This window comes from Callorhinchus milii, unplaced genomic scaffold, assembly GCF_018977255.1.
Source record: "Callorhinchus milii isolate IMCB2004 unplaced genomic scaffold, IMCB_Cmil_1.0 Scaffold20, whole genome shotgun sequence".
Lineage (NCBI taxonomy): Eukaryota > Metazoa > Chordata > Chondrichthyes > Chimaeriformes > Callorhinchidae > Callorhinchus > Callorhinchus milii.
In genome coordinates this window covers 3,584,006-3,604,012 of record NW_024704761.1, presented here as the reverse complement: position 1 = coordinate 3,604,012, position 20,007 = coordinate 3,584,006, and the positions used below count along the sequence as shown (strand labels likewise).

Here is a 20,007-nt window from a genome sequence, read left to right as displayed (position 1 = left end):
ACTTATTTGAACTTTTTTATTAAGCAACTCACACACACACAGCAGTAAACCTGCACTGTCCTTGTCTAGAGCCTATTATTGGATACCTTCACTATATTTGTTCTTTTCAAAGTAATTGAGCTTTCAGATTTCCTCCAGTTTTCAGTGCTCCTGCAGAGATTTACCCTGTAGAAAAAGCTTTTTTTGTTCTTCTGTTACTTTATGTACTTCACCACTGTTCATCTGTGGGTGTCTTCACTATAGTACCAACTGCACATAAGCTTCTTGATTACAGGGCATGGGCTCATCTTGGTGCTGTGACTCATTGCTGATATCTCCACTGATCTGCTATGTCTTTCTGTTTACTGGTTGATGTGATTTCCTTCAAATAAGCCACTTACAGCTGTGTTACCATTTCAGCCGGGCAAAATGCGGCTATCTAATTCTAGCAAATGCTGACCTTTGTAGACCAAGCTGCTTAGAGCAGATGATTAAGACTACAATTATGACTTCAGGTTAGGAATGGAAGGGGATAATCAAAAGTTTAGATTTAAAAAAACTGTTGTTCTTGCAAACCATAACAGCTTTTTTTAATTTGTTTTTTTGGAGACGGAAGATATGCTGAATAAATTGGAAAATTAAATGATTCAAACTTGTTGCAGTAGAACTTTGCAACACAGGGGTCTATTTAGCCCATCATGTCGGTGTTGGTTCTTGTAGATAGCTATCCATTTAGCCCCATTTACCTGCCTTTTTTTTTTCTCCTCACTCTCCCCAGCCCCACACTATTCCAATTTGCTCCTTTTTAGAATCTCATTACCTCTTGAAAGCAAATCTGGATCCTGCCTTGACCACTGTTCCTGGCAGGGCATTCCACATCCTAACAACCCTGGGGGAATGGGGAAGTAAGGTGATGGGAATTAACAACAATCTCAAACCCAGTGTTATTAATTGGGCAGAAATGTTGCACTTAATTATTAGAGAGGTGCAGTGAACAGGTTGGTGATGTAATGGTATGTAAATGAGAAGACGGGAGCCAAGAAACCTCCATCTCCAGAGTAGTATTATCAGAGGCCGCCTCCACATCCTGCTGGTAAATCCCACACAGAACAACGAAATAACAGCATTGTATGCATGTAGTAGTTTCAGATCTGAGCAAAGGAAGGGAGTGCTAGGGAGTTTCAAAATCCTGTACTTGATTTGGGAAGATTGCCTGTTGCCATCTGAGGTAGGAATACATATACAGAAATTTAGGAACAAGAGAAGGTCGATTGGCTGCAGGGACAGTGAAAGGTCTTGTGGGTATCTCAAACTCTTGCAAATGGTGCTGACATGGTGTCACAGCTGTATGTTATGGAATAATTAATTGTATTAATACATTCTCTCTTTCTCTTTCCTCTTTTACACAGAGATGCTCTGGCAAGTATCAAATTGAAGCCAACTCGATCACATGACAGATCATGCCCTGCAATACCCTGAACACTTTACCAATCTGGGGAGGGAAGTCCCAAGTCCCATCATTTGTGTCGGAACTCAGAAGCTCCTCAAAATGTTCCAGTTGCTGCTACTATGAGAATGGCCACTTGAAGCACAGATCTTTTATCTTCATGAGGAATTGTGTAGAGGGAATGACTTCCTGTTGGGCATTCACCCTTGGTTGTTCTTGGACTCATTGAAATATTTTATTACCTGACTATTTGTGGGACGTTGGCTAAATTTTGATACTTGTGTACACTACAGTAGTCGTGTGTGTTTAAAACAATAAATTTTTAAAAAATTGTATAATGTACATAAGAGTTAACTTTCACCTGAAGTTACCTCAATTTGTTAAAGTATAAATCTTTGCTTTATCCTAAAATGCTTCCATCTCCTCTGAGAAATTGTTGTGGAAAAAGTCATTTCTATATACATATATATATTTTTTCCTATTCTTTCCCTTTGTCGTTTTTTTCCCCCCCCCCCCCATGTTTTCTACAAACAAATGGTAAAGTCGTCCAAAGTTCCATTCGCATCCATGTGCTTAGTCGCTTCCTTATCTCTAATGATCCATAATGTGTCTGTTACAAGAGTAAGTAGGTCACCAGTGGCCACCAATGTTATGTACAATAGAAATGTTATTGCAACCTGATGGACAATTTCAGGAAGCAGAGTGCAAAAAGAGTTTCTTATTTTCTCGCTCTCGTTTTTCGCATAGATCGAGAGAATTTGCGGGTGTGAGAAGAGGTGCTAAGCTTCCCTTTGTATATTGACAACATTGCTTTAGGACGGAGGAGAAATAATCGCACTGCCTTATTCATTCTTTTTGAGAGAAGCATTTCTTTTAAGAATTGGAAGAAGTAGTCTGAGAAGAGCAGCTTGCTCCCTTGGCATATTTAAACACGAATGTTTTGCACAGGGCTTGATTGCACCCTGATGCAGTCAGTATTGGACCTGAGGAAAATACATATTCAAAAAAAAAAACTCTAGTTCTGTTACTCAACACTTTGTAACTATTTTAGAATGAAAAGCATAATTAGTGAAACATTTTAAGGACGGAGGAGCTGGCGTTTCTGAAACTTGCCTGTTCGAGAAGCGTTATTAAAACTTGCTGTTTAAAACTAGTCGAATTATACGATGTGTCTTTTATGCAGTTTTTGCACTCTCTGAGCAAACACTGCTGATGATAGTTACACTGCACACCAGTTACTTGGTATATTACATAGGATTATATTGTAAATGGTTTTTGAATCGTTCTCTGGGTAGCTGAAGAACGAGTGAGTTTACTCTGTATTGCTGCTAAAGGAATGGTGGCTGGCCTGTTGAAGTAGTTGGGTTTATTTAACCCATTTAAATGCTTTTTGCTGCAAAAACCCAGTGCAATGCATGATTCTTTGTGGCTACATATTGCATAAAGTTGAAGCCATCACTCTGGTTTTCTTCCAGTGGATGTGGATGATCTTAACATTTAAATAAAAATAAGTCACTGGAAGTGTGCACTTCTGAGAATCGGGTGTTGGGTTGGGGTTTAACAATAAATAAGAAATTCAGCATGAGCTGTCATTTATTTTTGAAATTTGGCACTTCATCAATAATAAACAGCCTTGTGCACATTATTGTGCAATTGTTTATATAATCAGCAGCAATATTTATCCACACATCTCCGTGAATTACATTCCCTTGTATAAAATAGCAATGCATATAATTCAGTTCTGTATTAAACACTGTCTCACGCCTATAATTTTATTAGCACAGTTGTGTGGGTTAATCTGTGCCTTTCATTTTTACAGAAGCTTTCTAAGGGTAGCTTAGATCTGCCTGGAGGATTCTTGATATATCTGTATTGTAATCTCAATTTATATAGTTGACATTTTTCATAAATCACGATGTTTGTGAATTTGACTAGAGTATATTTCTTCTGGTAAAACCCAAGTAATCAAAAACTGATTTTGATAGTAATTTATGGGAAATAAAAATGATTGAGTGTAAAAACCTGTGTCCTGTAATCATTATTCCAAATTGTTTTGTTGAAATGTTTGATGTTTTTATTACTTTGCAATATGTGCTTCTATTTGGTATCTTCTCAAAGCAAGTGGTGGAACCTTTTGGATAGAGAGCTAAATGTTGTATTCGACATGCAGTGACAGAACACGATAGGTCTAACTGCAGGAGAAAGGTGGTGATTAATAGTAAATGTAATGAATATACTTGCCGATCAAATAATGTCAGTAAAGTGACTTTAAGGGAACTTGGAATATGAGCGGAGAAATCATCACAGGAGAGGTGTACAAAAAGTGGGCTGTTGTGTGCAATTCATCAAATGCAGCTTAGATCAGGTCGTACAGATAGCTGGAGCCGTAATGACAGTTCCACCAAAAAAAAAGTGACTGACTACACTCATCAGTATCGATCCCCTAGATACTTCATGGCTATTTGTGGGACATTGCAGGGCACAGGTTGGCTGCCCAGTTTGCCTACAAAATTCTGAGAATTGGAGCTGAGAAGTTTTGATAACATGAAGTTGCTATTAGCAAATCAAGGATTATTTTAGTGTTTAAGCACGATTCAAGAAAATAGGCCACGATTTGGTGCAAGCACTTGTGTGGCAGACCAACTTTTCCACAGTAACTTCCAAATCCTATGAGAGCGACTCAACAGAGTCAGTGGATGAATTGGGGGAATATGTCATTCTGGTCATTTTGGATTCAAGAGAGATTTCCACGTGGATGGCAACGCATTATGTCAGCGAGGCTTTGCAAACAAACACAAGATCAAACTACACTGAGGTTAAACCACTTCCAATCTCACCAGTTCGATTCCTTCACTGTGAAGTGATTCAGTGCTAAACGTTGCTTAGAGGGTTGGGTGACGAGTCTTTTTCTGGGCGCGAGGGAAATGATGAGTGATAAGGTGCCATTTCTCAGGCCGAGTGTGAGTTCACAACACTAGTGATCCAAGCCAACCTTACCTTTTGTCGTACCAACCAGGACTGTAGGTTGTTCTGAAGATATCAACCCAGCAATTTACAGTGAACCGCGCTATATAAACAAAAGTTGTCGCTGTCGTTACTGGGCAGAGTTGTGGCATTATGGAGCTTCTGGGGGGAAATCCCTCGGCTTAAGGGCCATGAACAAAAAAAGGATTTTTTAAAAGTTTTTTTTTGAAAGAAAACAGAGGTTATAAGTACCGTAAAAACTTTATTAGTCAAGTGATTTAAGCCACATGCTGGTAGCTAAATGGAAATAAAACACTGAACAGCAGTAATGACCCGTATTGATCAGTTATACAAAGTACTAACACTGAAGGACAGCCTATGTGTTACTGTCATCATGCAGTCAGTCGTCGTTCTCAATGAATGTTGTCTGCGTAGCATGATCAGGGAAGGCAAAAGATTGCTAAATACTCAGCTTCCCTCGTTTTATTCAAAATTGGTACCGACACCTATAACTTAAGCCATACAGATAGCGACAAACGGGAACTAGGAGCTGCACAATTTTTTACATCTCTTTGGCAACATTTACAATATATTCATCAGTAGTCTGAATGGTTTTACAAAAATAGTATACATTGCAATTTAAATGATTATTTTTTTCTCTCCTCTCTATCAGATATCAAACTCAAGAGAGATGGTGGTCGGGAGAGAGGGGGAGGCGGAGAGGGTGAGGAGGGAAGGGGGAAAGAAAGGCCAAAACCCTAAATACTGTGGACTGAATACTGGCGGGAGGGCATGAGGGTGTTGTTTTGTTTTTGCAGTGGGGTGTGGACAGGAAACGGGTTAATAAGTAGCTTCAACCAAGTACTTGTCAGATGCCCAAGCGGATGAGAACTACAAGCAGATGGTGTTATTTGCAAAATGTGCTTCATTACAAATGGAGCCTGAAAACAGTTGGCAATTGATATTTCAGGTTAAATGTTCTCCAGTGGGCTCGCTCGCTCACTCTGGTGCCTGTGGCCTCGCCGATTCCTCGCCGCAGCGATCCCAGTTTGATTGGCACGTCCGATCTCCATGTAACAAAACTCGCCCATCGAGTCTGGTAATGTTTTGTCCCCCACCTCTCCTCCCCTGTTGGGGTGGGAGGGGTGAGGGGTGCTGCGTTTGAATCGAACTCACGTTGAACTCTGCATGGATCGATCCCCATCAAACGCAGGTTGGCACGGTGCAAGGTATCCCAACTATACGGAGGAGGGAGAGAGCGAGAGATAGAGAGAGAGCATCCTGGGTCCAACGTGCGTAGCTTCAGCTAAAACTCGCAATCCAATTGCCCAACAATTCACAGCAGTTTTAAAAATCGTCCGGTCGGTTGAAACATTCATCTCACAATCTTCCTCTGTCGGGTGATGTCTGTTTCGTTTCAGAGAAAAGACATTTTGAAGCTCGGTGTCACAGGTATCACTCTCGCTCCCCTTCCTCGCTGCTGCCTGGTTGGGGGTGAGGAGTGGAGGGGTGGGGAGATGCGGGGGGAGTGGAGGGGGGTGAGGGGCGAACAAAGAGGAGAAAAATATGAATGAGAAAGATCTTCAGCCTCGGAAAATTTCTGTGTGTGGGGAAGGGTGTCTGTCTGGACTGATTTGTTAACCTGAGGGAGGGGTATACACTGTGCCTGGTCGACCAGTGGGAACTCCTCTGATTTGGGACAGTTGGGGTGGAGGGGGGTAGCAGAATTGGTGGGGGGGGCAGAAGCCTCATTGAGCATCACCAGTTTCACCATTTGAGACTCGGAATAGTTCTGGGAGAACGAGATCAGTGACCAAAGAGCCTTGTTCATCTGAAGTGACCTTGTGATGTGATAGTCATTACATTAAATGCAACAACAACAGCTTGCATTTACATTGCGCCCCATCTCACCCCCCCCCACCCACCAACCCCCCCACCACCACTACCACCATCACCTTTCGGATAGCGTCTCGGAACCCTGAAAGGCAAAGATTGCGGTGGCTATTATGAGTCTTTCCACATACCTCCAATGGAATCCATGTCGGAATCAGACACGTGGGTGATGGAAAACCTGGACACTGTGGCGGGAGAGACTGTGAAGCGGGAGAAGCGGGTCGGCTGCACCGGGATGGGCTCCGGCCTGGAAGCGGCGCTGGGACCGGCCTCAGACGGTGACAAGGCGGCCTCGGGGGCAAAGGACGGCTTCTCGGTTATCACGGTAAAGTCATCGTCCCACTCAAAGCCGCTGCCTGGGGGGGGGAAGACGAGAGGTCAGCAAATAAAACTAATTAAAAACGTCTCAATTGCCTAAATGTCCATTTTGCTCCCCTTCCTTGACTCTGCTTTCGGTCGTCTTTAAAACTTATTAGACACTGTAATGGTATCAAGACTTTTTTGGTCAACCTGTACAAAGCATCTAAAAAAAATACAGTCTACCTCTTTAACTCTACCTCTGGTCATCACCTCCTCCACCCCCCCCCAACCCCACCCCAAAGAAAACACCCAGACCGGGGGGTCTACAAACCCTCTACCGGTAATGACCATGGTGTGCATTTACTGTGGCCAGGCTGGAAGGTGGCTGTCACACTGACATTACCTTCTTCTGAGAAGTTTCCATCAGAAGAGTCATCGGAGGCATTCTGCTTGTCTGCTGACCCTGGGTCACTGCTGCTGCCTCCTCCTCCTCCTCCTCCTCCCTCCAAGCTCCCCGCAGGACGCTGAGATGTTGGGTCAACTTCTGGAATATTCTGCTCGCTGAGCTCACTCGTTGGACTCTCCTGGAATAAAACAGGGATGAGTTCCACTTCCAACGTTAGTCACTAGCTTTTACTGTTAGAAAACCGTGTGGACCTTGTGAATGGGAACAAGGGGAGATAATAATAATAATAATCCTTGCATTTGATATAGGGCCTTATCACGTCTTCGAGACGTTTCAAAACGCTTTGCAGAATATGCCATAAAGTGAATTGACTGTATATTTTGTGGATGAAATACAGTCAATATTTTGTGTGAGATCAGATATTTGTTCAATATTTGTTCTTTGGTCAGTCGGGTGTCTGACACACCCAGAAACCCAGCATGTTTTTAAGTATCTCCAAACCAAACTGCCGAGATTTCCCCATAGGCACAGAAGTGTTTACGGTCATCCAGAATGGAGCCCGCACTCCATGATGGGTGACCTCGCCAAAGGGGAAGGAAACCTCAGGTCCGAGTTGATTCACCACTCATTACTGAAAAGCACAGATGTGATGGGGTGAACGGCTGTAAATTCTTCTGTGCTGTAAATTTCGATAGTTCTATGGAACTAAAAGGGAGCTCTTTGGCAGCAGTGGAATCCTGTGCTTTATGGGAGGTGGTGGTAGGTGGGTTGACAAGCGTCAATGACCAAGGCCGATGGAACATGAGATTGAGATCCTGGTGGTCACTTACTGTTAGAACTCTTGCTCCGGCCTATTGAATGGGAACTGTTTGGGACCCACCTGGTCAAAGAGATAGACAGTCACATCATCGTAGAAGGACACAGCCTTTTTCTTGCGGTCGAGATCCTCGCAGAACGACTCGTACATCAGGCTGGGCATCTTGAGGAGGCTCCTGAGGTTCTTCCCGTCGTCCTTCTCCGTGACGATGATGGGGATGGCGGGAGCCTCCTCCTCGCTCTCCTCGCTGGGCTCCTGAATGTTATAGCAGCCGAGCTCCTCGTCCGAGTCCTCGCTCTCCTCGTCCTCCTCCTCCTCCTCGTCTCCTTCTTCCCCTTCGAGGACCTGCTTGGAGTCTTTCTTCAGGCTCAGCAGAGGGAGTTGCAAAGACAGCTGGACAGACTGTATCTTTGGGACAATGAAGTTCTCCAGCTTTTCCTGAACGTTTAAGGAGTACGGGTGCGTTTTCATCTGGATGTCCGTTTTGGTGCAGTAGAATCCCTCTCTGCCCCCACCCTGCTGAGACGGCTTCCTGCCCGCTAACAACTGCCGGCCGTCAAAGTTGCAGCCCACTGTTCGGTGAAGACAAACCTCCTTGTGTAGCAAAGACCCTCCTCTGAGCTCCTCAAAGCCAAGGTCGTCTGAATCAGGAGCTCGGCGTTGAGCCAAACTGCCCTTGTTCAGGTCCAACGGCGAATCGGGGTAAGTTGCCTCCGCCACCTGCCCGCAGAGCACGTAACCCACCTGATAGAGGGCACTCTCGTTCTCAGTCTCTGTCTCAGTCTCCATCCCTGAGCCCTCGCTCGCTACGAGGCACAAGTGCGGCCTCTTCTCAACCTTCTGCTCGTCCTCTGCTCTCGACGAGGCCGGTGGGTGTCGCTCAAAGCCCAACACCGGGGGGCTTGTCTTTGTCTGCTCTGCCTGCGCAGAGAGGTCTGCGGCAACACCGCTGGTTCTGGCGCTGAACAAAGCCCCCGGAAGGACATCGGAGATCGAACCGCATTGCTCGGACGTTTTATTTCCAGCGACACCGTGGGGGAGGTCGGCTTGAGTGCTGGGGTGGGGATGACCGACCTGCCCCGCGAGGACGGTCTCCAGCCGTCGGCCTTTGCTCAAGAGCGTCCGGTCCGCCTCGTCCTGGGCGAGCTCCTCCGACGACTGACACCTCTCGGACTCAGCGTCGTAATCCGAGAAGTAAGCCGAGTCCCTGTAGGGATTCTTCCCATCCGCGTCCGGCAGGTCGGAATCCTGGGACGTCTCGGAGTCCTGGCCGCCGCTGCCCGCTGCCGGCTTGGCCACCGCGCCGGGCTTCCCCGTCTCCGCCGGCTCCTTCGGCACGAACTCGGGTGACTCGAAGTTCTCCGTGTCATACCCGCTGTCGGCCGCCCTGGGCTGGAGGCAGGGGGAGTGCGAGGCGGTGGGGCTGAAGATGTCGCAGGAGCTGGTGGTGGACGGGATGTCCAGAGACTCCAGCGAGTCGGGGGTCCCCACCAGCTTCTGCAGGGACTTGTGTGAGAGCACCGCCTCGCTGCTCTCGTACTCCTGGGTCAGGTCGGTGAATATCCCCGACGTCACGTCCGTCTCGTCCCCGTCGCTGCTCACCTCTGTCTCCCCGAAGCTGACGCTCGAAAGAGTCTTGACCGGTGAGCCATCGGGGTCCGGGGTTTCGGCCGAAGCGCCTGGGGACCGGCCGGCGTTCCCTTCCTCGCTCTCCGACACCTGAGAGGGGTCCGTCTCCTCGACATCGGCCTCGGCTTCGCCACCGCCGCCGCTGTCCACCGGCTGCCCACGGTCCACGAGCGTTTCCGAGCCCTGACCACTCGGGCCTCCCTCGTCTCCCGTTTCCGTGTCACCTTCCGGCCGGCTTGCGCGTGGAGAGGCGTCCCGTTCGGTCTTTACGGCTTGGTCGGGCTGGCCACAGCCGCCGCCGCTCAGGGTCGGGAGCGAGATTGGCTCCTCGTGCCGGTCACTTACTGGCCGGACTTTGCCGCAGTCGCTCGGCAGAGCCCAGTCCGTCACCGCGTAGCCGAGGAGAGGGTCCAGCGACTCCGGGCATTTTGAGACTTGGAATCGGCGATCGGGGGCTCGATCGAGACCCCCTTCGCCCGGGTCGCGCTGTGAGTCGTTGGGCGGGTTCCCGTCGCTCCTGTCCGCGACGAACAAAGAGCGACCGAATCCTCGACTGTTCAGCTCGAGGCCGACAACCGTCAGCGCCGATGGCGAATTCCAAACGCACCCCTGGTTCTCCGTCTCCCCGGAGCCGGGAGCGCACACGTGCGTTTCGCTCGCGTTGGGAAACGAGAGGGAAGCGAACCTCCCGAGGCCGGACAGCTCCTGCTCCAGGTCATCCGCGCCGAGCTCCTCGCCGGCCTCCCAATCGGGAGAGAATCCCGGTGTTCCGGCCCTCCCTCCCCCCCGGGGTGAGCCGGGCGCGTCGGCCGGGCATCCGTGCAGGAAGCCGTTGGATTCCCACGACTTCAGCTCGCAGAAGAAGGCGCTCTCGTTCTCGGTCGGCAGCCCGCGAGTCGGAGGCGAGGCCGAGGGTCGGTTCGGGTGCCCGTCCAAGGGGTCCGCGAGTGGGTGGGCTCCCTCAGTCTCCGAGTCGAGCGGCGGCCGGGGTCCGGGGCTCGGCTCCTCTTGGCGCCCGTTGACCAGATGCTCGTTCGAACCCGTCTCCTCGAACCCCTCGTAGGAGCTGATGGACGAGCTGGAGCCTTTGAAGGTGTGGGGAGGCGGAGGCGAGACTGCCGGGGCCAGCTCGCCGGGGTCCCTCCGGGGGCTCTCCCCCAGGGCTCGCCATTCTCCGCCGCCGTCAGCGAAGTCGTCCAACAGGTACTGGTTGGCCTCGTCGTCTGCGGCCAGATTCTCGTAGAACCTGCGGACTTTGCTCTTGCTCCCGTACTGCCCGTCCTCCCAGGAATCCCTCTGACTGGAAGACACCTGCCCCAGAAGGGGCTCCATGGTCAGGGAGATGGCGGGGCTGTTATCGAAGTCGTCCACGGGCTTCCTCCCTCCTCCTCCTCCTCCTCCTCCGAGCTCTTCCCAAGGCGACGGCGTTTCCGTGGGGAAGCTCCGGTCAAACTCGGGGCTGTAGGAGCACATGGTGTAGTCCAGGTCGATGTTGCACTCGGTGGGCTCCTCGATGCGGATGTAATACTCGCCGCTCACTGAGGGGCTGTGGGCGCTGATCACAGGCACCACCCCGGGGGGCTGCAGGCGCTGTGGGACCCCTTGCTGCTGCGTGGCCTCGTAGAAGGAGTTGGAGGAGATGGGCGACACGCTGAGACTCAGCCGGCCCGATGTGCTGTTGGGGAAGTAGATCTCCTGGAACTGCGCAGCGGCGCCCCCTGGGGACGGCAGGATGTGCTCCACTTGCGGCTGGTGCTCCCACTTGTACTCGAAGTTCAGCCCTTGGCTGGTCTCCGTCACCGTCAGCACGTCGTCCGTCTCCGCGTGCTGGAAGCCGTCCGAGCCGAACTGCTCCAGGAGCGGGAAGGAGGAGAGGGGGGCCGGGGGGCCGCCCGTGACCCCTCCCCCTCCCCCGCTGCCGGTGGCTGCGCTGGGCTTCATGGCGTTCCAACGCTTCTCAAACTCCTCCTCGGCCTCGCTGGAGGCCTTAGCGCAGAGGTAGCTGAGCAGCAGGTGGACTTCATCGGCCGTGGGTCTCTGCTCTGGCTGCAGCCAACAGAACTGCATCACCTCGTACCTGTGGGACCACAACAACAACAACAACGTGCATTTATATAGCGCCCCATCACACAGGGCAGGGTCTCAGACACACCCCACACACACAGCGCTCTCTTTCCTTTCTTTCACGGCAGATCGTTTCCGAATGACGTCACTCCGCACAATAATAATAATAATAATAATAACAACGATGTTTGCATTCGATATCGTGCGTCATCGGGGTTTATCACCCCCTAAACTCCCTTCTTTTGGAACAGGAGATCTTTCACATCCACCTGAATGGGCGGGACCTCGGTTTAACGTCTGGCCCGAGGTGTGTGCGGTGCAGTGACTGTGTAGTTGTGCTGCGTCAGGCGGAGGTTTGCCCGTCGTGAGAGGTTTTTGCCCGGCGCTGAGGACGGTGAGTTTACCATCGATCGGACAGAGCCAGTTTGAGGAGGGGTCGGGGCAATTTCAGCTGCTGCTCTTTGATGGTGTAGGCGAGCACCTCCTTGTCTGTGTAGCGGTGGTAGGGCTGGTTTCCGAACTCAAACAGCTCCCACAACGTCACACCCAGGGACCTGCCGAGAGAGAGAGAGAAAGAGAAATGCAAGGTTAATGATTCCGACCGCAACGATCCATCCTGGGCAATTGCTGACTTTCGCCACAGTGACAAAGTGATAAATAAAAATATATATATGCATAAATAGATAGAAACTGATAAATACTGTATGTAAAGCCGGGTGGCGCCCACAACCCTAAGACTCTCGGTAACCGTGTCGCTTGTGCTTGTGCTATCACTGCTTGTGTTAACACGACCGATTGCCAGTTGGGTGGTGGGGGGGTTGGGGGAGGAAGAGGAAAGGGTGGGGGGAGGGTGGTTGGAGCTTTTTTGCAATGTCGTCGTAAAGCACTGAAACATTTCCGACCTTTCACACTCTCTGTCTCTCTTCACTCTTTCTCGCTCTAATCTCCAGCTGTCTCTCTCTGCCTCTACACTGAGACGTTGAGCCGGTCCCAGAGAACCATGGTGCTCACCAGATGTTACTGACTTTGGTCTGATCCACCACCAACAGGTTCCCGTGGACATCGTCGATCAGCTCGGGGGCAATCCAGCGCAGAGGCACCCACAGTTGGTCAGGGGTCAACAGGTAATCTTTCTGCCGGAGACATTAACAACAAGGACATGCTCGTTCACACACTTGTGACAAAAAAAAAAGGAGCCACAGTAACGTTTCTGCCGTCAGAAAGACAGACAGTCGGATTCCTTCCGAGAGAACGGTGAGTCGAGAGTCAGCCGACTTTTGTCACCGCTTAAACCTGCGTTCGATAGTTTAAGAGACGATACAGCCCTCTGTCACAACAACAACCCTCTCATTCTATGTAGCGCCTTATCACGTCGTTGGGACGTCCCAAAGCTTTTCACAGAAATATACTGTCAAGTGGATTGACTGCGTATTTAGTGGGAGAAACTCGGCAGCCAATTGCGCACAGCATTGGCCCACAAACAGTTGTGGATTGAGTGACCCAATTTTTTTGGGGGGAGGGATTATTACCCCTGGAAAGAGATCCGTCGAGCAACTAACAACCGGGTTCCTACTCACTGCTCGGTAAACAGAGGCGTGTGGCGTAAGGAAACTCACCTAAAGTTTCTCACCGGCCGGAAATCTCACCTGGTTCCTCTCGCTCGCCCTCGCTAAACACTACGTCTCAATAGGCTCTGCTATAGCACACTTTGTCATGCAATTTCTCCCCAACTGTCTTTACGGCTAACAGGAACAGAAGTGAAACTGTGAATGATTGTAAGTCAGCGCTGAGATCTCATGCACACGGAGTATTTGGGGATTTCTGACTTCTGTCCACCCACTGACACCCAGGGGAAACGGTCCTTTTTTCCTTCTTTCGCTTCACAGCTGTGATTGCGACAGAACCACTCACTCCGCACCACTTCACCCCCGTCAACAATTAGCCTTCCAAAGTAAGGGATTCTCTTACATCATGAACCACAGGTAAAGGCAAAACATATCCTGGCAACGGGGCGGGGAGGGTGGGGGAAGGGGGGAGGGAGGGAAAGGGTGACCGGTAGGTTTTTAGATAGGTATTATTAATAATATTACACGGCTTTCTTTGCCAGGAGGTCGTCTCAAAAGCACGGCACCTCCAATCCTCCCGCGCCCCCCACACACCCCCCCCACCCCTCCCCCCCAGCACTGCACTGATGGGTCATCCCAGACTGTGTGGAGTTCAAAGTCCTTGACTCGGGGCTTGAACCCACCTTCTGACTCGGCGGTGAGAGTGCAGCCGAACGAGGCAGGCTGACGCACGACGGATCGGCCGAAAAGGAGTGGGGCGGTGGCGGGGAAAGGGGGGTTGACGGAGGCATGTCTGAAGAGAGTTCCAGAGGGGCAGAGGCGAATTATGTGACGTTCCCTTCTCCGCTCGCTCTCCGACCGTTACCTTGTATTTACTGTGGGACAGTCCGTAATCTCCAATTTTAATGGTCAGGTCTGCGGTGAGTAGGCAGTTCCTCAGGGCCAAGTCACTGAACGAAAAGACAAATCACAAGATCAGTTCAGATGAAGCGCATTTGATCGCATCCCATTCCCCCCCCCACCACCACCCCCCAGAGCATCTGCCCCACGCAACTGCCTCCCATCACAGTGACAAGAGAGTCACAGCGTCCTGGCCTCAACCACCCGTCCTTGGCGACGCTGTGCCAGTCGTTAGTTACCCTCTGGGTGAAGAAATAGTAAAGTAAAGTAACTAGCTCAAACTTTAGCCGTCGATTTCCAGCACGGAAACAGGCCATTCGTCCTCGCTTGTCCATCCTGGTGCTTGTACTCCACATACTCCATTCTTCACCCATCCATTTCTTGAGGCCTTTCAGCCCCTCCAGCCTGTTCCGTCATTTTATAAGATCATAGCTGATCTGTACCTCGAGTTCAGTCACCCGTCCTTGCCCCATAAAGTGCAAGCCCCTTAACACCCTGACCTAACAAATATCTATCTACCTCCGTCTTGAAAAGGTGATGGGCGTCCTGTAGCTCAGTGGTTAGAGCACTCACCTCGCAAGCGAGAGGACCCGGGTTCGATTCCCGGCAGGGCGAAATATTGGGCGAGCTTCCTTACTCCACGGGCCTCTGTTTACCCCAGGCCTTGGCTGTTGCCAACCTGCGCCTTATGCTTTCCAGAATTAGGTAAGCGAAGGTGCGTCCCTCCAGGGAAAGAGAGAGTGAGGGAGAGAGAGAGTGCGCATTCCATTCCAACAGTCTATCTGCGGGATTGCCACGTGTAGGTGGGATGCATGGAATAAGCAACGGTGATGGGTTTCCAGCATGTGCCGGACACCCACCCACCGGCAGTCCCCCCGGGCCCCCATCCCCCCCCAAAAAAAAATCCAAACCATATTTCTGTCGCCGCTTAACTTGTCGCTGGCCCTAACGACAGAGGAACAAACACCAGGTTAAAAAGCTGGCGAAGCAGACCAGAGACCTCGCACCGAAAACGATTACGCAAACGCAAACTGAGGGACAGACTCTCGGAGCGGCTGACGCTGCCGGTGATTAGCTGCTGCCACTGACCGTGGGAAACGCTGTTGCAGGACACGAAGTGAGCGATCGCTCCCTGCAACAAAATCACTGATGCTGGAGCCACCAGACCCGCTCTGGCAGCATCAGGATGTTGTTGCAAGGAACGAACAGGAGCTGACGGCTGGGGCTCTGGTGTCTTCGGCAGCAGAGGTGGGGAGGACAACGACAACAACAGCGACAGCTTGCATTTAGTTGCACAGCGCCCCTCATTCCCTAAGCGTCCCTCCAGAGCGCTCGACGGCCACGAAGCAGGAAGGAAGCAGTGGAGAAACAGATAGGGCATATTTTCGCCTGCAGTCACTGCCTCAACAACATCAGACAGACGTCAAACCGATGGGAAGTGTGTGTTGTAAGGGAGGGGGGGAGGAGGGGCGAAAGGATGGGCGGAGCGAGGGAGGGAGGAATAGAAGAGAACAGAAGCACCATAACGAGGCAGAGTGAGAGAAAGAAGGTCATTAAATTCCCAACTACGTCAGTCTAGAGCACTCCGCCGCCGGCCGTGAGAATGTCCCCCGGCAGCGCCCAGCGTCCTGTACCTGTGGATGTAGTTGTGTTTGTGAAGGTGTTGCAGACCCGAGGTGATCTCGCAAGCCATTCGCTGGAGGGTCGAGGGATCAGGAGCCATCTCATCCGCAGCACTGCGGGTCCTCAGGTAACCCTTCACGTCGCCCTTCAGAAACAGAGCAGAGCAGCGATGGGCAAGGACTTCATCCACAGTCACAGCCTAACTGCCCTGAAAATCAGTCTCGTTTCTTGATCACAATAACAACGACAATCCTTGCATTTGCCACACAGCGCCCTATCGCGCCTTCGAGACGTCTCAAAGCGCTTGACGGAATACACTGTAAAGCGGAGTGACTGTGTATTTTGGGTGTGTGGGGGTGGGGTGGGAGTTGGGGTGGAGGGGGGGTGGGTGGGGGCGAAACACGGCAGCCGATTGCGCACAGCAGTGTCCCACAAGCAGTCGTGGATCGAGTGACTAAATTATTATTATTTTGGTGGTGGTGGGTGGGGGGGGGTGGTGGGGGTTAATATTACCACCAGCTGCCCGTTCGGTCCTCGCTCTCCCCCTCCCCAACCCCGGACGCGTAATCTTCTCGTCTTCTTTTTTTTTCCCCCCAAATGTTTGGCCAGTCCTCTTTTGAGAGCCGCAGTGGACTCTGTGGACTCGGCATTCGGGGGGTCCAAGTCGTGCGGATTTCTTGATAGAAATTGAGCGGTGGGGGGTGCAGCGACAGGATAGAGCCACCGGAGGGCAGTAGACACCCTGTCTAGACACCCACTTCTTGTCACCGACACGGGGTGGAGGGGGGGGTGGGGGTGGGGGGGGGAACTGGTGTCAATCCAGCTCTCTCCGCCCGCTCTCCGCGCCCCACCCCACCCCACCCACCACCCAGCTCCCCCCCGCCCCACCACCCCGCACCCACTCCCGCCGACAACAACGGCACCTGGCGTTTACATGGTGCGCTGCACGCTGGAGCGCTCAGCCACAAACGAGTCTATCCGCTTCAGTTAAAGTCGCTTGTGTTCGGTCGGCAAAAAGAAAAATTATTTATTGCCTCGCACCTTAAAATGGCGAGGAGTTCAAAGCCGCACTTCCGCTTAACTAATGGTTCGATGATAACCGCCTAATGAGGCTGCCGTCGGCGGCTCGGAACGGATTTAATCTGCCCCTCCGCAGCAGTCGGTGACAACGCCTGTTCTTTCAAATCCCGAGGCACCATGAAACTCTGCCAAGCGGTTTGCTGCCAGGTAATCGGAGGCGTGCGCAGCAAGGAAACTCGCCTGAGGTTAGGTTTCGCACCGCCCGGGAATTGAACCCAGACCCTCTCGCTTGGGAGGAGAGCGCGCTGACCACTACGCGACAGGACTCCTCAAGCCTGTAAGTCGCACCCGCCAACACTTCACCTACCAGGTGGCAGAACTCCATGACCAGCAGATAAGGCGACACCTCAGTAAACTGCGCCAGGCACTGCAGGAGGTTGGGATGCTGGGAGTTCCTGCGAAGAGCACAGAGCACAGTGAACAGGGCAATGGAGCCCTTCTGACCAGCGGGACGGTCACCTTGACTTGCCTACGGTGGGATCCCGCGGGTACAAGCGACGAGACAGACGAGACGCTTTCAGGCGTAGATGGGATTAACGTAAAAGTTTAGTAATAATAATAACAACAACGATAACAATCCTTGCGTCTGACAGTGCGCCTCATCACGTCGTCGAGACGTTCTCAAAGCGCTTCACAGAATATACTGCAAAGTGAATTTCACGGGTGAAATGTACAGTAATATTATGAATTCTAAAGTAGGCGAACGAGGCAGCCATGTGTGGACAGCAATGCCCCTGCAAACAACAGCCCCATGAAGGGATTGACCGATTTTTATTTGGGTGGGGGTTTGGGGGGTCAGGAACGCCCGGAGAAACCCCTTTTCTCTTTTCGAGTGCCACCCGTGAGATCTCTAATGTCCGCCTGTACGCAAAGGGTTAAACTCCCGCGAGACCCACCTGTGTGGTTGAGCTTCCTCCAGAAAACGCATTTGGTCCTGAAGAGAGGCGCCCGCTTTTAACTCTTTCACCACCACTTGGCAGGAATTCAGACCCGCATTCACCTCCCCTAAGAACACCTGCGGCAACCAGGATGGGGAGAAAGAGATAGAAAGAGAGACAGAGAGAGAGGTAGAGAGATGGAGAAAGACGAGCGACACAGAGAGGGAGAGAAAAAGAAAGAGAAAGAAAGAAAAGAAAGAAAGAAAGAAAGAAAGAAAGAAAGAAAGAAAGAAAGAAAGAAAGAAAGAAAGAAAGAAAGAAAGAAAGAAAGAAAGAAAGAAAGAAAGAAAGAAAGAAAGAAAGAAAGAAAGAAAGAAAGGAAAAAGATTCAGTAAAGTGTCAGCGGAAGATCACCACGAAGCCAAGGTTTGTTTCTGAAATGTCACACGTCACTCAAGTGAAATTTCACAAGGAATTACCCCCCAGACTGTGCTAAAACCTCCCAACGTCTCTCACTACCTGCACACGGGCTCTGCTGTTCCCCACAAAGATTAAGTAGGAACAGTAAGTACTGATCAGAATCATTGCAAACACAGCGCAAGTGCGGGGAACCTGCTCTCTGTCACTCTCTGGTGCTTGGATGGAGAAAGAGTGTGACAGCCCCAACGACAACAACAACTTGCAATTACACAACCTCCCTCGCGCGGGGCAGCGTCTCCGAGCGCTTGACAGTGGAGGACGAGTTGCCAAAGGCCTTTGTTTTAACGCATAGTTTGGGACACGACATGTCGAGCGACTGCCAAGATGGTGGAGGGCGAACTGGATGGACCTTGTTCCTGTTTCTCTTAATAATTTCTTATGTTCTAATGGACTTCACACGCGAAGCCTTGTAGGACACACCGTTCTCAAACTCCAGCTGCGCCGCTGCATCACTGAACAAACTTGTCGTCTTAGGTTTATGGCCCCACAACCTTGCCTGGTTTTCAGCTGGTGAGACAGAGGGCACAGCGGGCAGTTTCCAGGGGGTTCCAGCCTGTAAAAACCAGCGCCCCCACATCTTCTCCCCTTAGAAAAGCAACTCCAGGAAAGGCAGAGCGAGCGAGCGAGCGAGCGAGGGAGTCAGAACGAAAGAATTTGTATTTGATGCAAACGCCTAAACACATTGAGGCAGCTCCGAGCATCTCACAGACAATTACTTGTCCAGCACAGCGGCTATTCCTGGAAGCAAATGTGAAAAGCCGCCTTGCTCTGTTCTGGTCCGGTGCCATTCGCGTCATGAGGACGCCTCAAAGCGCTTCACGGGATTTACCGTAAAGTGTAGTGACTGTGTAACTGGGCAAGCGAACACGGGAGCCTGTCGATGTCTCACAAACAGCCATGTGGCTTGTTTTCTCGAACTCAAATTAACCAACTCTATTGGGGGGGGGGGTGGGGGGGAAGGAGGTGAAGGGGTGGGGGGGTATTGTCAGCCAGTAAGGGGAACTTTAACACACAACAACAATTTGCATTTACAGTGTCACGAGGACAGTGTCACGGAGCGATTAACAGAAGGTGTGGTTTAATGCCCAACCGAAAGGTGGGGGTGGGGGGGGGGGGGGGGTTGGGAGAAGAGAAGTGATCGAAGACACGGTGGAACAGGAAAGTCTTCAGGTGTGATTTGAAGACGGGCAAAGGGGGAGCAAGACCGCGTCAGCCCAGAATAATCATATGAGTTCAAAGTCTCGACATGGGGCTTGAACCCACTAACCTTGAACCCACTAACCTTGAACCCACTAACCTTGAACCCACTAACCTTCCGAAGTGACATCGCTTTGAGAACTCGCCAAATTCTGAACACTCTGAAGTGCTACATAATGGAGAGTAAACGTATAACAATCCTCGGAGGTGAATTAGCGCCTTATCACGTCTTCGAGACGTCTCAAAGCGCTTCACAGAATACACTGTAAGGTGAATCGACCGTGCGCCTTGTGGGCGAAACGCGCCAGCCCACTGCGCCCAGCGGCGTCCCCGCAAACAGCCGTGGATCGAGTGACCGAATTGTCAATTTTCGAAAAATGTTTCGAAGGGATTATTACCGCTGGGAAAGCCTATCCATCCGCCAATCAACCGACAACCGGGCTCCGAGCTGGTCACTGCCGGGTAAACAGAGGCGTGCGGAGTAAGGAAACTTGCCTAACGTCTCGTCCTGCCCGGGAATCGAACCACTTAACCACTGAGCTACAGGATCTAGACCGGGTGGAACTTCTGCCCGTTTAAAGAGTCTATTTCACGCACACACACACAAAAAAAAACCCCCCCAACGTTCGGTAAATAACAACAACAAGAACAACTTGCATTTACGTAGCAGGGTAGCGTCCCAGAGGGCTTTCTAAACTCACCTCGATCACATTTGCCCCACTGCGCTGGACTAAAGGAACGGACGGCACAGGTCGAAAAAGTAACGCACTTTTTTTTTTTGAGCG

The 20,007-nt window shown here is 51.0% G+C and overlaps 2 protein-coding genes and 1 non-coding gene across 3 annotated transcripts in view; 2 read left to right on the top strand and 1 right to left on the bottom strand.

Annotated features, from left to right (window-relative positions):
• LOC103175568 (BAR/IMD domain containing adaptor protein 2) overlaps positions 1–1,449 on the top strand; it is a 43,419-nt gene extending 41,970 nt beyond the window's left edge. Inside the window, 1 exon segment of the mRNA XM_042342299.1 lies at positions 1,389–1,449. The gene's annotated coding sequence lies outside the window, so the exon portion shown is untranslated.
• A 3,183-nt stretch (positions 1,450–4,632) lies between these two features.
• Positions 4,633–20,007, bottom strand: part of LOC103175736 (serine/threonine-protein kinase LMTK1) — a 50,223-nt gene continuing 34,848 nt past the window's right edge. The window contains exons 6-15 of the mRNA XM_042342561.1: positions 17,564–17,682; positions 16,975–17,062; positions 15,599–15,732; positions 13,930–14,014; positions 12,511–12,632; positions 11,904–12,053; positions 7,870–11,512; positions 6,987–7,167; positions 6,415–6,639; positions 4,633–5,874 (exon numbers count right to left, since the gene is read on the bottom strand). Of these exons, the coding sequence (XP_042198495.1) occupies positions 5,846–5,874; positions 6,415–6,639; positions 6,987–7,167; positions 7,870–11,512; positions 11,904–12,053; positions 12,511–12,632; positions 13,930–14,014; positions 15,599–15,732; positions 16,975–17,062; positions 17,564–17,682 (4,776 nt within the window). The 3' untranslated portion in view covers positions 4,633–5,845. The remainder of the gene's footprint in view (positions 5,875–6,414; positions 6,640–6,986; positions 7,168–7,869; positions 11,513–11,903; positions 12,054–12,510; positions 12,633–13,929; positions 14,015–15,598; positions 15,733–16,974; positions 17,063–17,563; positions 17,683–20,007) is intronic.
• On the top strand, positions 14,507–14,579 carry trnaa-cgc. The gene has a single exon. It is a non-coding gene; the product is annotated as a tRNA-Ala (tRNA).